Source organism: Balaenoptera musculus, chromosome 18 (genome assembly GCF_009873245.2).
Source record: "Balaenoptera musculus isolate JJ_BM4_2016_0621 chromosome 18, mBalMus1.pri.v3, whole genome shotgun sequence".
Classification (NCBI taxonomy): domain Eukaryota; kingdom Metazoa; phylum Chordata; class Mammalia; order Artiodactyla; family Balaenopteridae; genus Balaenoptera; species Balaenoptera musculus.
Genome location: NC_045802.1, coordinates 64,152,644 through 64,168,420, shown reverse-complemented (window position 1 = coordinate 64,168,420; position 15,777 = coordinate 64,152,644). Strand labels below are relative to the sequence as shown.

Here is a 15,777-nt window from a genome sequence, read left to right as displayed (position 1 = left end):
GGTCTTCAAAACTGTGAGAGAATACGTTTCTGCTACTTCAAGCCACTCAGTTAGTAGAAATTTATTAAGGCAGCCCGAGGAAATGAACACACATGGAATATTTCAGTTGACTTGATTCCAGCATTTCCTTTGGAGCCTTGCTTTATTCTGACCCAGTGATTCTCACCTCAGACTGCACATTAGAATGGCTTAGAGAACTTAGAAAAAATGCTGACGTCTGGGCCACACCCTCAGAGGGTCCACTTCAATGGGCTTGGGCTACAAACTGGCAACGGTGTACAGTCAGAGTTGAGAACATACACTTCTGTGTTAAGTCCAACATTTAATTAGTCGCGGCAACTTAATATCATAGGGGTGACACAGAAGTACATGGGGTGGGAACAGCTGTATAAAAATGTTTTTCAGTTAGGAATTTGCTTTGGGACATGACATTCTGTATCTTCATGCCCAAATAGAAAGCATTCTTAGACACTGTCTGAAGCAGTTTTGCATGAGCTGTCTGCACAGACCCTTATGGCACTAAGAGAGTCCTGTTTCCACCGTGAGGAGGGAGTGTGGATGCTCTCACAGGTAGCCACCGCTGCCCATCTGGACGCTCCCCTCGCTGCCTCTGGAAGCACTGGGGAGGCATTGCCTTCTAGACTGAAGCTGGACAATGCTTAACTTTAACATAAATCAAAAGACGTCACTTGTAAGTCCTTGCTCCAAATTGTCCCACTGCCTCTTGACAATTAAACAATGACAATTTTGAATTTCTGGTGGCATGGTACTTTGTGTAATTAAAAAAAAAAAAATCTGCTGCAGATACGTGCTGAATAGGAGAATAGTACCTTATTATTTGGAGGGAAGAGGGTCCTTCATTGTGAATTGTGGAACAAAGCAATTCCTTGTTCGTCAGCCCTCAATAAATGTTTCTTTATTTGTGAAGTTGTGTGATGGCCTGTAGTGGTTTTTTGCGCACGTCAGGGCGCAGTCAGGAGTGAGCTGCAGTTAGCAGTGGGGCTGGTCTATCAAGGGCCTTTGACGACGAGCTCACTGCATCTATTGACTCCCCAGGAAGTCTGAGGTCACAAGCTTGGCTGGAGCACATGAGCCCAGATAATGAAGATGGTTTGGCCTTCTTGAAACAAAGCCAGAAACTTTATCTACTTCATTGTGCACTTTGGGTCATGTGCTAACGATTAGGATTTGTCTAATACTAAGCCCCCTAATGAAGGCTTCTCCCAGCCCTTACACAAACCCCACAAGGCCCCGTGATTTGGCAAGCCAGGCAGAATAAAGGCGAAACGGCGTTTGGCTTTTGAACTGAGTTCAAGGCAATTAAAGCCATGGACTAAGGAGGAAAGGAGGGGGTTTAGAAATACCAGTATAATAAGTAGTATGACTGAAGCGCTCCGTCAATTAACTCAATTAGACAAAGCCTGATTTCACGGGGGAAGGCGGTGAGAAGCGCTACCCTCATTAAATCTGGCCATTAGAGGTGCTTCTAATGGAATTAACTTTGTTTTAGTGGTCTGAGTCACAAAGCAGTCTGTGCATGTGCACGTACACACGTGCACACAGGCAGGTTCTGTAATTTTTGTGGGTCTTTTTTTTCAAGAGGCGAGGAATAGAACGCGAAACAAAAATATACCCCCCGAACCGCAAATCCCCAAAGGAAAAAAATCAAAAACCGGGTGAATGCTCAAGAGCTCAAGAGTGGAAGACGAGGAAGCAGCAGAGAGGCGAGGAGTGGAAGGCGAGAGACAGTCCTCCTGATTGTAAAGCCATGAGCCCCCTTCGATGGGGGCTTCTGCTCGGCTGCCTGGGCTGCGCGCTCCCGCCGCGGGTGCGGGCGCAGTTCCCCCGCGTCTGCATGACGGTGGGCAGCCTGCAGGCCAAGGAGTGCTGCCCGCCGCTGGGCGCCGACACGGCCGACGTCTGCGGCTCTCGGGAGGGCCGCGGCCAGTGCGCGGAGGTGCAGACCGACACCAGGCCCTGGAGCGGTCCTTACGTCCTGCGCAACCAGGACGACCGAGAGCGGTGGCCGCGGAAGTTCTTCGACCGGACCTGCAGGTGCACAGGTGAGGCGGGCGGGCGGACGTGCGCATGCGCCCAGCTGGGTGGGGGGCAGGCCCGCTGGGAAAGGAGCCCCTTCCAAGGAAGAGATGGGACTCTTGAGATGCTTAGACTAGGCTTTGAAAAGCAAACCAAGTTGGTCCATCGTAGGCAGGGAACTGAGTAAGGCTGATGTCTTGGTATACTCTTCACACCCTTTGTATGTCTAGGTATGAACCCTAAATAAATATTCCGTGGGCCAAGCTTGGTTAAAGGAACGTATGCCGACACACCATGGGCTTGTCTGTTGGAGGGGGAAGCTAAAGAGCCCAAGAGTCAGCTTTGAAACTCAGAGCAAGTCCTTTCAAGATGGATTCAGTGCCCTCTCCTTCTGAAATGGGTTTGCACTTGTTGAAGAGGGTGGTGGGTGAGGCGTGGCGTCTGGAAGACAGACGTTGAGGGTAGGTGTTCTGTAGTCCGAGTCTCAGCGTTCCTAATGATTTGAACAGGTCTCAAGCAGGATACGTCTTGCTCGTGAAGGTTATGACTGGGTTGTAATTTTGCCAGCATCGGAGAGATGTGGCATGACAGAGCTTTCTCCGCGAGCTGAAGAAGAGAGGCTGGTTATTAGATAAAAATGGCTTTTCTCACTCTTACCTGGGTTTGATGTGAGCGTTTCAAAATTTGCTCAGTGTCTCTCTTTTAGACCTTGGTCTCTCTTATTACCTGGTTCTTTGAAATCTCTGTGCACTTCTTAATCCTCCGGCACTTCTGAGCCATCTCAAATCCTCTTTAGCGGGCCTCCCCTCCAGTGTTCAGCAAACATGCACAGCAGTGATAACACTCAAAGCCTGGCAGGGCATGTGGAACACAAAAAACATAAGCCGTAACTTTAGCAAAGCCCTTGGAAACTGTTCTACAGTGTCTAGCTGCACAAGAGTTTTTTCCTTTTGAAATTATGTTTTTATTGATGTTCTTATATGATGCTGGAACATAGGAAAATACAGATAATTGAGCTATGTAAGGACATAAAAAGGTAAACTAAGGGAATGTACAAAGGGCTGTGATGTTGATGTAGGAATGATATCAGATTTTTTTAACTTAAACAAATTCTGAAACTTTTTTATACAGTGGATAAACAAGATGCTACTGTATAGCACAGGGAAATATATTCAATATTCTGTAATAAACCATAATGGAAAAGAAAAAAAATTCTGGCTTTATAATCATTTTGTAGTCATATTGTTAATTCTGTGATTCAAAGGAACTGTTTTGTCTTGGGGTATTATTGTGACAAAAAGTTTTTAATAGCATGTTGAATATATACTGTTCATTATTTTCTAAGCTAGTTGAGCATTTGCTTCTGTAGACATTATCTTGTAGATTCTCATGGTTTTTCAGTCTAATGAGATGCAGCAGGTTTCATATTACTTGTGGGATTGGAAACCACACTACACAGTGACTTCTTTGTCCATGACTCAAAAATTCTTCTAGAAAACTTATTTCCAGGTCAATTAATGATAGAGTACCACAAGTTACAAAGGTTGGGAATCTCCATTTTATAGAATCCTGGGGGCAGAAGACATTAGGAACTCAGATATAACTGTTAACTCTCCTTATCACCATCTACTCTATATTTCTGACCTGACTAGCAAGTTTTTTAAAAAGTGGAGATGGAAGGAATCAAGGATGGCAGAATAGAAGAGATAATTGCAGTCTCCCTGTTCTGAGGGAATGGTTATAAATATTCCTCTAGAAGTGGCAGTAAATTAGGGTCACAGTGACCTAAGTTGTCTCCCTCCTCCAGGATTTGATCTGTCTAGACTCATTCAGGACCATAGCTCTTTCCATCCCAACTTTGGATGGCTCCACTCATGTTGGCTAGATGGTCTTTTTCTTTGAGCCTCAGGGTACCAGGCTATGTCCTTAGTGACTGAGCTGGACAGCTATTTAGTATACATAATAATCACCGTGATGTGTCATATGCCTCAAAGCAAGACACATGTCGTTCAGTTTATTCTCCCTGAAGAGTGAGTTGCTTGCTTTCTTAGAGTAATTTCTTCATGATTTAGAAGGAGGTCTTCAGAAGTTAAACCTGATCTCTGGTAGCCTCAAAATTCTTTTGCAAATAGAATCACTGGGATTCTTCTGGTGTCACCAAAATTTATTAATGAAGAAATGTATATTAGCAACCAGACTGTTGATGACCTTGAGCTTTGTTAATACAGTGGAAAGATAAACACACCATTCATCTCTTGATGGACATTTAGGTTGTTTCCACATCTTGGCCGTTCGGAATAATGCTGCAGTGAACATGCAGATGCCAATATCTTTTTGAGATCCTGATTGAAATTCTTTTGGTTAAATACTCAGATATGGGATTGCTGGATTATATGATAGTTTTGTTTTTAATTTTTTGAAGAACCTCCATACTGTTTTCTACAGCAGCCTCACCATTTTGCATTTCCACTATTTCCACTAATAGTGTGCAAGGGTTCCAGTTTCTCTGCATCCTCGCCAAGTAGTATGTATTTGCAACTTAATACCATTCAGCCCTACAAAAGAAGGAAACCTTGCAGTATGCAACAACATGAATGAACCTGGAGGACATTATACTCAGGAAATAAGTCGGTCACAGAAAGACAAATACTGAATAATCCCACTTATATAGGGCATCTAAAATAGTCAAATTCATAGAATCAAAGAATGGAATGGTGGTTACCAGGAGCTGGGAGGAAGAGGAAGTAGAGGGTTACTAATCAATAGGCATAAAGTTTCAGTTAAGCAACATGAATAAGTCCTAGAGTTCTGTACAACATTCTACCTAGAGTCAACAATAATGTATTGTACACTTAAATATGTGTTAAGAGGATAGATCTCGTGTTAGCTATTCTTATCACAATTAAAAAAAACACACACAAAAACCCATAGTCTCCACGATCTTGAAGTTGGTAAAAGATTTTAGCTCAATAAAAAGAAATAAATGCAAACTCTGAGGGGGAAAAAACCCCTAAATTATGTGCTCAAATTCTCCAGAGAGAACGTCTTTATTCTCTGTGGGGATAAATTGAACCCCCAAAATTACTGAACTTAATTGTCAAAAAGTGGTAAATTTCAGGAGACTTTGGCATTAACCGTTCACCTTCCAAGTCTCACCTGCCAGTTGGCATTCCTGAGCATAGGCCAGTTGGCATTCCTGAGCATAGACCAGCTGCAGCTGGGTCTTTGGATTTTTGAAAAATATGTGCACCAAATGGTTTATGAACAATTAGCCGAGAACTTCTTGTTTGTACAAGTGACTAAGTGCCTCCATTTTCCAATCTCTGAAATGGGGATAATGATGAAACCACATTTGTAAAATCCTTTTGAACTCTGTAGATGAAAGGCCTCATGTGAGTATAAAGTATTGTTATTAATATAATAGATCTCTAATTAAAAGGAATAGGCTATTTAGAGCTCCTTGTAAATTCACTAATCGGTGGTCTTTAAGCTTAATTAATCTTATAGCCTTTGGAGGTTGAGCTGATGCAGTTCATGTAGGAACGTGCATTGTTTGGTTGTTCTCATTCTCTTTCCATTTTTTCCCCAGTCCTAAGTAGGTATAAGACTTTGTCTTTTTAAATTTAATTTTTACTCAAGGACATACTCAGTGATAGACTGGTATCTAGGGATCCTTTCTTTTTTCTCTCTCCATTTCCCAGTGAGATAACGCAATCCTTTCTAAAAGGGCCCTTCATTTATATATCTATATATCTATATCTATATCTATATCTTGGCTGCTGCTATTGGTGGACTAATGGAAAAATTTAACTCATTAAGTTGATGTTAGGAAATACTAGGAAATCTAAATTAAAGAAATAAACATTTTGTGTGCTAGGTTTTTATGTTATTGCACTTTTCAGTTGTCTTCAGCATTTTAACAAATTCCTTAAATCAGGTTTAGAAGCTCAAATATGAAAGGGATCTGACTGCAGAGCTGTGGGATATATTTTCTCTGAGACATGCTGGAAAAGGGATTTTTTTATCAAATACATTTATGGGTCATAGGTGAGCTCAAATTCACACAAATGCTTTCTTATTAGCGTTTCTACATTGCTTTTCAGGGGCAACTCTGGCTTCATGAGATGTCTTTGTTCAACATAATTGTGAAGCATCTCTGGTCTTCTGAGTCAGAATTAATCATTTTGTCTTTTGTCATTCATGGTGTTTGGTTAATTCTTGTTTTCACTTTTCCCACAGTTAGACTTGTGTTGATATTTCGTTCCACCCATGTTCCTCGTCCCACTAGATGAAGGCACTGCGCCTTATATTTGTATCCTCTAGGGCTTAATGTCTTTTATTTAATTATTCATGACTCCTTCATCAGCCACCCAACCAATGTTTATTTAGCACCAATTATGTTAAGCCCTTCAGGTACAAAGGGGAAGAAACCCCAACATAATTTTTGATGTGTCCACAGTGTAGTGGATGAGTAAGACAGGTATGAAAACAAATACTTAGACCATACGACTTGATAAGTGGTATCTGGTAAAACTAGTAATGGTAACACTTCATATAGAACTTACTATGTACCAATACTGCTCTATATTAACATGATTGCTTTCCATAAGAACCCGATGAAGTAGAACTCTTATTCCAATAGGACAGGCTTTGAGAGGTCAAGTCCAAAGTTACCACGTGTGGCAATTGCATGAATGTACATAAAGCTGTGGGTGCACAGAGCAGGGCATGATTAGTTTTGACCTCCTTTTAGGTATTAGGTGTTAATAAATTATTTGTTGAATAAATGAATGAGGGAGATAATTAGTTATTGGTAATTTTGTTTCTAGCAACCACAAAGAATCATGGTAGAGAAAATGCAAAGATCTTAAAACTCATGGCCTAAGTTATGAATTACTCAATTTTAATAATGAGACCCCAAAATTCAAAGACAAGTTTTATGCCTTTAAATCTAGAAATGTATCAAAATTACTATTTTGAAATTTGTGTGTGCTATTTCTTAGCATTTTGGAGGAAGGAATTGCTCTCCTATTGTAGGGCTATAACTACACATTCACCTCCAGTCACCTGGCTGTAGGGAAACAGCTGGAAGTTTAGGTATTTAGTATTCTTCACATGCATTTTGTTCAATCGCTTCTCAAAAAATACTCTATTCCTATAGAAGCTGCCAAAGTAGGGGATACATTTTAATCAAAGATGTTTTAAAAATAGATATTATACAATTTTAGTAGGTACCCCAAGGGAAAATAAATAGATGCCAAGCTCCGTGAAGCCTGAAGTACCTTGCGTAGCATTTGATACTGTAGTAGCTGTTGAATAAATATTTGTTAAATAATTTATATTTAATAGCTTCACTCCAGTGATCAACAAAAATTTTAATGTTTAATGCACACTATTCAAGAACTTGATTTTCAGTCTTGGGACTAGTAGAATTTTCCCTTTTAAGTATTTTTTTTAAACTTATGTTCTCATTTGGTGTTGAAATAGGAAAATACAAATAAGCTGTGTAAGAGTAGGTAGAATATTTTGTATGTTACAAAGAGCATAGAACACAAATTTAAAAAAAAATTCTTCCTACTTATGATATTTTTAAGGACATTTTCTTTAACCATCAAAAAATCCATTGGGTTAATAGAGAAGGAGGCCTGTGCATTTTCTTTACGTAGGACACATGCTAATCATTTTGTTTTCATGTTATTGGAAAATTTTCTTTTCCTTTAGAGATCCAAATAACCCTCTCTTTACTATGGTCATAGTATGTTTTACTTGCATCTATTTTGGTACTTATAGTTTATCAAAATTACTTGCAGGGCCTGCTTTTCCTTCTAATTCACAAGGGAGAGAAAGGAAGAAGAAAACTGAGGCTTATTGAATCATCTACTACATGCTTTATACTCCTTGTTTTTTAATTAAAAAACTTAAATTTCAGCTTTATTGACATATAATTGATAAATAAAATAGTAAGATATTTAAAGTGTCCATCGTGGTGATTTGGCTTTATGCTTCTTTCATTCATTAAAGAAATATTCATTTGCACAAGGCCAAGCGTAGGCCTAGGCAGCAGGATAACTGCCTTCCAGTTGCCTGTAGCTGAGACCAGTAGATGTCTACAGTTGGCATGATTAATTCAGTGAAAAAGGACATATGAGGTGTCATAGGAGCACAGCATGGGATCATCACCCTGGTGTGTGGGATTGGGAATGACCTTGTAGAGAGCGCATCGTGAAGCTTAAAGGTGGAATAGGTGACCCATGCAAAGAGGAATGTAGGGAGACTGTGAGGGAAAAGTGTTCTAGACAGAAGGAAGAGCAAGTAAAAAGATCTGGGAGGAGGGGGAGGAAGAGAAGGAAGGGAGATTGTCACTCACGTTAAGTGCTTTACATAACCCCTCTCATCCCCTAGGAGATAAAGAGTTATTATCCCTTTTTGTTTCAACATTTCACGCCAATAATATTTAAATGTTTATTCTAACTTATTACCACCTAAGGAATGAGGTGCTGGTCATACCAAAAGCAATAATCAAGGCTAAAAAGGGAAAAGTCAAGCTAAGATAATTTAAACTTTAGATGCTAATCAGAAAGATGCCTAGAGCTTGGTATGACTAGTACTCAGTCCCTGGCGTGATAACAAGCAAAGCAGAGCCGTTTGTTTGCGCTTCCTGACACCATGGCAGCTAATTCACCTGCCAGCCTCCATTGATTTTGTCTTAACTCTGTCTCCTTTGTGAAATAAACCAGCTTTTTAAATGTGGGATTTCACCTAAATTCCTGGAAATCAGCTTATTTATTTTGGTTCCACCTTTAGCTTGGTGTATATTCTCTTCCTTCTCTAAATCAATGACCTATTTTGCATCAGCCCTTCCGTATGTGCTGCAGGGGAGGGGGGCCCAGCAGTGATGACATTCAAGGCTGCAGCTCAACCCCAGGAAGGGACACCCGGCATGACCCGTGGGAGGCAGGGAACGTGGAAGGCAGCAGTGTCTTCGTTTGCTAGGGCTTCCATAACAAAGGACCACGGACTGGGTGACGCACGGAAACTTATTTCCTCACAGTTCTGGAGGCCTGAAGTCCCAGAACAAGGTGTCGGCAGCTGGGATTCTTCTGAGGCCTCTCTTGCTGGCTCGTTGATGGTGTCTTCTCCCTGTCTTCACATCATCTTCCCTCGGTAACTGTGTCCAAATTTCCTTTTCTTATGAGGACACCAGTCATGTTGGATTAGCCAGTGATCATTCCCCCCAATGACTTCATTTTAACTTACTTTTTCAAAGACACTCTCTCCAAAGATAGTCATATACTGAGGTACTGGGGGTTAGGACTTCAGCATATGAATTTTGTGGGGACTCAGTTCAGCTCATAACAGCATGGAATTCATTTCCTGTCCTGTTTCTTTGCTGGGAATATTTCTAGGAACTCTCCAGTGTTCAGTCCACTTGGAGAGACAAACATTTCAAGAGGAGAGTAAGGAAAAGCAATTGATCTTCTCTTCTGTTCTACCCCAGAAATGTCTTCCAAACTGCATAAACTTCTTCTTCCATCTTTCCCTTAATTTTTATTATTTATTTATTTATTTTACGTATGATACATGTATTTATTGTACCTACTAGGTGTGTTCTCTTTGGGAAGTACAAAGCTCTTTGAGACATAGGTTGTTCATTTTTTTGTTTTCCTACAAATACTGTGACCTTTTGAGCAGGAAGGTCTATATTTTACTAACATCTAGAACCAGCAGCAAACACGGTGTCTAAGATGTAGTCAATAAATATGAAATAGATAAATGAACACATTTTTAAGGAAGGGCCAGGACATGAACGAATAGAAATTTTTCATTTTCAGTCACAAATCAACAACAGACATAAAAATGATACAGACAAGTGCTATGGTCATTCAAAGAAGGCATAGAATAGATACAACGAGGATCTCCTCTGTGGCACAGGGAACTATACTCAATATTTCGTAATAACTTGTATCCCTTAATTTTTAAAATGCACTAGGAAACTTCGCTGGCTATAACTGTGGAGACTGCAAGTTTGGCTGGACTGGCCCCAACTGCGATCAGAAGAAACCCCTGGTTGTCCGGCAGAATATCCACTCCTTGACCCCTCAGGAGCGGGAGCAGTTCTTGGGCTCCTTAGACCTCGCAAAGAACACGCCGCATCCGGACTACGTGATCACCACACAACACTGGCTAGGCCTGCTCGGGACCAATGGGACCCAGCCACAGATCGCCAACTGCAGCATTTATGATTTCTTTGTGTGGCTCCATTATTATTCCGTTAGAGATACATTATTAGGTGAGGCTTTTTTTCCCCTGAGTTTACGGTATTTTATTATAGGTTTGGGATTGGGGATGGGTGGGTGGGTGGCAAGTACTTTCAGGCAAGTTAATTGACAAGAGAAAAACCTCTCAAGGAATCAAGGAGGAATTAGGTTTATGAAAGTCATTGAATTATCAGCTGCTGCCCGATGTTAGAATGCAGTGGTTTCTCCCTGGACGTTGGCTGCGGACATTTGAAAATGTTCTCTCCTATAGTTTGTGTTTTTGGTTCAGGGTCTAAACTCTTCTCTCCGAAGCTATTCATCCTCAAAGGCAAGAGTTGGTGAAGTGGAGGCAAATTTCCTTTTGATTCCAGAAGAAAACATTTCTAAATCTGACCATGGAAGCCTTCTCTGACCTGTTCTTCAAAGTAGAGGAATTAACTGAACATGTGCTAAAAGCACGTGAAGCTTCTTTGTGCAGAATTAGAGTATTGGTATCGGAAGTGTGTATCGCACTAAACTCACATGTATTAGTTGTGAGACTTTCAGGTCATCACTCGTGGTGCCCATGTACTGCTGTAACTCCCAGGGTTTTTGGACTTGAATTGTCAAGGAAAAGCATGAGCTGAGCCACAGCAATGAAGCTTGGCTTAGCCCTTTGAACCACAGTTAGGTTGGATGCTTGAGAAAATGGCACCCTGCTCTTCCAGATCCTAAAAACTGGGGCCTGGGATGGGAGCTGTCTGTTAGGAACGTCATGAATCTGGTACATCAAACTTTATCCTCTGTTATCTTCAGTCAGGGGAAAGCCACAGCCACCAGTTAGCTCCAGGAGGGCAGGAGTCCCGTCCAGATTCTGCTCAGTGCTCTCCTGAACTCTTGCTCTATTTGCAATTATCCCCACTCCTGGGGCTTCTCTTTGGGGTCAGGGTGAATGAAGATACAGAGCTCACTTTGAATAGTAAGATTCTCATTTGAAATCATCTGTCCTTGTGTTTATCACTCGCTCCCCCTCACTTGATTCCCCCTCGTCATTTTGTTTTGAGAACTTTAAACTCTGTTTTGCATTAAAACATTTACAAAGGGCTGCGTAGCCAACATCAGTGACAGCAGTTTTTTCCCCTCGGTGTCTTTTTAAAACCTGCCTCATAGGTAAGCATCTGCCTTTCTTTATCGGTAGATACGGACGCTCTTCTGGCTATAAACCTTTGTAGTTTTCCTGTCATCACTCTGAGGAATTTTTGCTTTATGAGAGGGTAGTCTCTCAAGAGGAAAAGAAAACTATAGTTTCTGGTTGCATCTAGGAATTAAATTTATATTCATTTCTGTTCATCTCTCTGAAGTTATCATGGGTACTTTGAAAAACAACTGAAGTTAGCTAAAGTTTCTACATAACCATCAAAAGCTGTTATGAGAGGGAGAAGAAGGATGGAACAGGCAGTAAGGAGGTCATTAAATCTCCCAAAGCTTTTCACTAAAATTGGCAGTTCCAGAGGCCAGCCAAATTGGTTGGAATGTATTTTTCTCTCTTCTGGCCTCGGCGACCATGCTTGTCCGCTAATAGTTGTAACTGATTGATGGCTGAGGCAGAATCCGTGGAAGTGCCTTTTGGTTACGTAAATGCTGAATTTGGACTAAGTGCAGTTGAAGTTGCTTTATTATTCATTAAGCCCTCCCTATAAATACATGCTTTTGTGAGGAATAGGTTAGAAAATGTCTTTTAGAAATATATTTCATTTAGGTCTTGATCTATTTTTGGGGATACTCATTCTATCTTCATGAAACATTGCTTAAAAATTAAATTTATAACAGGAGCTCTTAAGATGACCTGAATTTCTCTGGATCTCTGCTGCCAATCAAACTTTCGAGAGATGAAGGAGAACTTATCCTAAAACTGCTAGTCGCTGCTGAGATTGTTTTGTTGATGTTGCTTTCAGAGAGATAAATGACAAAAAACAGTTGTTTTCCCTTATGGTTACCAAAGGGAAAAGGGGGGGATAAATTAGGAATTTGGGATTAACAGATACACACTACTATATATAAAATAGATAAAGGGCTTCCCTGGTGGTGCAGTGGTTAAGAATCCTCCTGCCAATGCAGGGGACACATGTTCGAGCCCTGGTCCGGGAAGATCCCACATGCCGCGGAGCAACTAAGCCCGTGCGCCACAACTACTGAGGCCCACGCGCCTAGAGCCCGTGCCCTGCAACAAGAGAAGCCACTGCAATGAAGCCACTGCAAAGCTCACGTACTGCAACGAAGAGTAACCCCTGCTCGCTGCAACTGGAGAAAGCCCGTGCGCAGCAACGAAGACCCAACGCAGCCAAAAATAAATAAATAAATTTATTTTAAAGAATAGATAAAGAACAAGGGCCTACTGTATAACACAGGCAACTTTATTCAATATCCTGGAATAAACCATAATGGAAAAGAATCTGAAAAAGAATATATATATGTATATATATATATATATATACACATATATATATATATAAACTGAATCACTTTGCTGTACACCTGAAACATTATAAATCAACTATACTTCAATAAAAAAAATAATTAATTTTAAAAAGTTGTTTTCCGACTAAAACATCACGGACTTATTGGCTCTGCAGCACCTCCCAGGTAACATTTAACATTTAAAAAAATCTATTCTGTGACCCCTAATATGTTTCCCAATTGTTTTAGGACCAGGGCGCCCATACAAGGCCATAGATTTCTCACACCAAGGCCCTGCCTTCGTTACCTGGCACCGCTACCATTTGTTGTGGCTGGAAAGAGATCTCCAGGTTGGTCCAAACATTAGTTTCTATTAATTTTATTATGTATTTGGTCAAGACCCATATCAGTCTTTGCTTTATACATTTTCTTGTTGTTATCTGATGACATGAATTAAATGACTGGTCATGCCCTTTTTTTTAGCGCCTCACTGGCAATGAGTCCTTTGCTTTGCCCTACTGGAACTTTGCCACCGGGAGGAACGAGTGTGATGTGTGTACAGACCAGCTGCTTGGGGCTGCAAGACAAGATGATCCGACTCTGATTAGTCAAAACTCCAGATTCTCCAGCTGGGAAATTGTCTGTGATAGGTAAATCGCATGTGTACCTGCAGCGGAAATCCAGAGATTGTATTTTCTTATGTCTGAGAGATGGAGAATAACTTTACAATTCTGTTTCGAATGCATGTTGGATTCTGTTTACATGTTTCTGAACATTATGTTCCTGAGGGAGGTGGGATTTTAAAAACCCCTGAGCCCTTTAATAAAAAAAAAATTAGAGGTACGGAAATCACACTTGTGAATTGAGTATGCTTGGTTATCACTTTGAGATCAACTGTCTTAAAATGAGAAGTAGTTCCTGTATTCAGGCAACATGTCTTAAGCACCGATCATATTCTAAGCAGTTTAATAGTGCTGGGAATACAAGGATGAATAAAATATAGCTTCCCTTTGGAATATCATTTTATACTTACAAAGGTAGAAGGCTGGTAAACAAATTACAATATAACATGAGAAGTATTTTAATAGGTGTATGTCCAAAGCCAAGAAGAGAATCAGTGACCGTCTTTAAGAGGTAGAGACACGAGTATCCTGAGACTTCAAGGAGGCACAGACCTCTCAACCAGAGGCAGGGGAGGGTTGTGTGTCCTAGATGGAGGGAACATCATGTATGAAGTTAGAAAAGTCCCTAGAGGCAGTCTGATATGGCTGGACCATAGGGTGCTGGGGAGTTGAGGGCAACAGGAAATGGGGTGGTGAGACGAATCTCTAAAGTGCTAAAATCAGGTCATGTGCATCTGGTGTAGAAACTTTTTTCTACCGTAAGTGACACCAACAAATGTTTGTTATTTGAAAAAAAAGAAAGTACTAAAGAACACACAAGCAGCCCATACCCCACAGAGAATTCTGTCCTCAGTGATTCCTTGAATTTGTTTCTCTTTCCTGGCACACATCTCAGGAAAAGATTCCCCAAGAAGCTCTTCTGTCTTCCTATATTCATTTGTTTCCTCCACGATCCTTCTGTTTTGAGCTCCACTATACTAGCACCCTTGCCCTTTGTCTTTCGACCGCTCCATGGCACAGGGCTTCGTCGTCCGCACCCCAGGCTGGGCATGCGCATGTTTTCGGGAGTCTAGGTCTAGCTCACCGTGATCCCATCTTCTACATCCTAAGCTTTTCCTACAGCCCTCCAGGCAGTGCTCATAAGGATGTAGTAAGTGCTTTGTACATGACTTAACGTCATTCCATAAAGGCACCATTTCTCATAGTGCCTTGGGCTATTAATAGGTGGTATGTGAAAAGAGATTCCTCTGATCAAATAAATATAGGGAATGCTGAGTTAAAAGGGTTTTTTAAATTTTAGAATGTCTCAGAGCCTTTCATAAGTAACTGTGTTCTTATTTTTCAAGAGGGGCTTAAACTTATCTGACCCTGACACCCTTATTTCACAGACCATCTCACTGGAACACACTTGGGAAAGGCTGCTTTGGAGGCTGTTTTTTGCCTAGTTTTTAGGTACTGGCGTCTTTCATCCTCACGTGTGTGCTGATTCTGTTCTCACACACCCAGTATGACCCCCTCACCCATTAAAATGCACACAGAAACATCTTTAAAATTTTATCTCTACCAAATGAAATACTGTTCTGATGGTGGAATTCCAGGCCCCAACAGGCATGTAGGATATAATCTTATGGGCACGGGACCTTCTCAGCATCCACGTTTACCAATTAACCATCCCTACTGCCTTAGAACCATCCCTACAGCATTTCTCCTAATACCTCTCCTCCACATAGTTTCATGTGTTTTCACTCTGACCACCTTCATTTGCCTTCAGTTTGCCTGAAATGCTTTCCTGGCTTTACTTCTGCCAAAACTGGCTTAGCTCAATATTAATACAGTCTACCCTGGTCTCTCCTCAGTTACTCAAGATTCAGATGCACATAATAGGAGTCACCGTCTTGCCTAGTAAACCCTCTTACTGTCTTTCCAATGGAATGGTAATTTTTCTTCATTATTTATGTGTTGATTCATATTTCCTGCATCTATGTTTTTGAAAATCCTTAATCCATAATTGCTTTTGGAAGCAGTACTTTTACCACATATTTTTGACCCTTGTAAGGTAACTGTAGTAACATTTTACCACGACTATAACCTTGATTGGTTTGCTGGGCTCAAAGTTATGATACTATCCGTATTATTTCTAATCTCCTTACACACCTTAGCTTGGACGACTACAACCGCCGGGTCACCTTGTGTAATGGAACCTATGAAGGCTTGTTGAAAAGAAATCAAGTGGGAAGAAGCAGTGAGAAATTGCCAACTTTAAAAGACATACAAGATTGCCTGTCTCTCAAGAAGTTTGACAATCCTCCTTTCTTCCAGAACTCTACCTTTAGCTTCAGGTTGGTGCTCTGAGCTCTGCGACCCTGGCATTTTACAATACTTTTAGATTTTCACGCCTGTGGTTGTAATGAACTGGAAGGACA

General features: G+C 41.0%; 1 protein-coding gene across 1 annotated transcript in view; it reads left to right on the top strand.

Annotated features, from left to right (window-relative positions):
• Positions 1–1,680: 1,680 nt before the first annotated feature.
• DCT (dopachrome tautomerase) overlaps positions 1,681–15,777 on the top strand; it is a 31,122-nt gene continuing 17,025 nt past the window's right edge. The window contains exons 1-5 of the mRNA XM_036831118.1: positions 1,681–2,063; positions 10,028–10,327; positions 12,981–13,081; positions 13,215–13,381; positions 15,514–15,693. Of these exons, the coding sequence (XP_036687013.1) occupies positions 1,769–2,063; positions 10,028–10,327; positions 12,981–13,081; positions 13,215–13,381; positions 15,514–15,693 (1,043 nt within the window). The 5' untranslated portion in view covers positions 1,681–1,768. The remainder of the gene's footprint in view (positions 2,064–10,027; positions 10,328–12,980; positions 13,082–13,214; positions 13,382–15,513; positions 15,694–15,777) is intronic.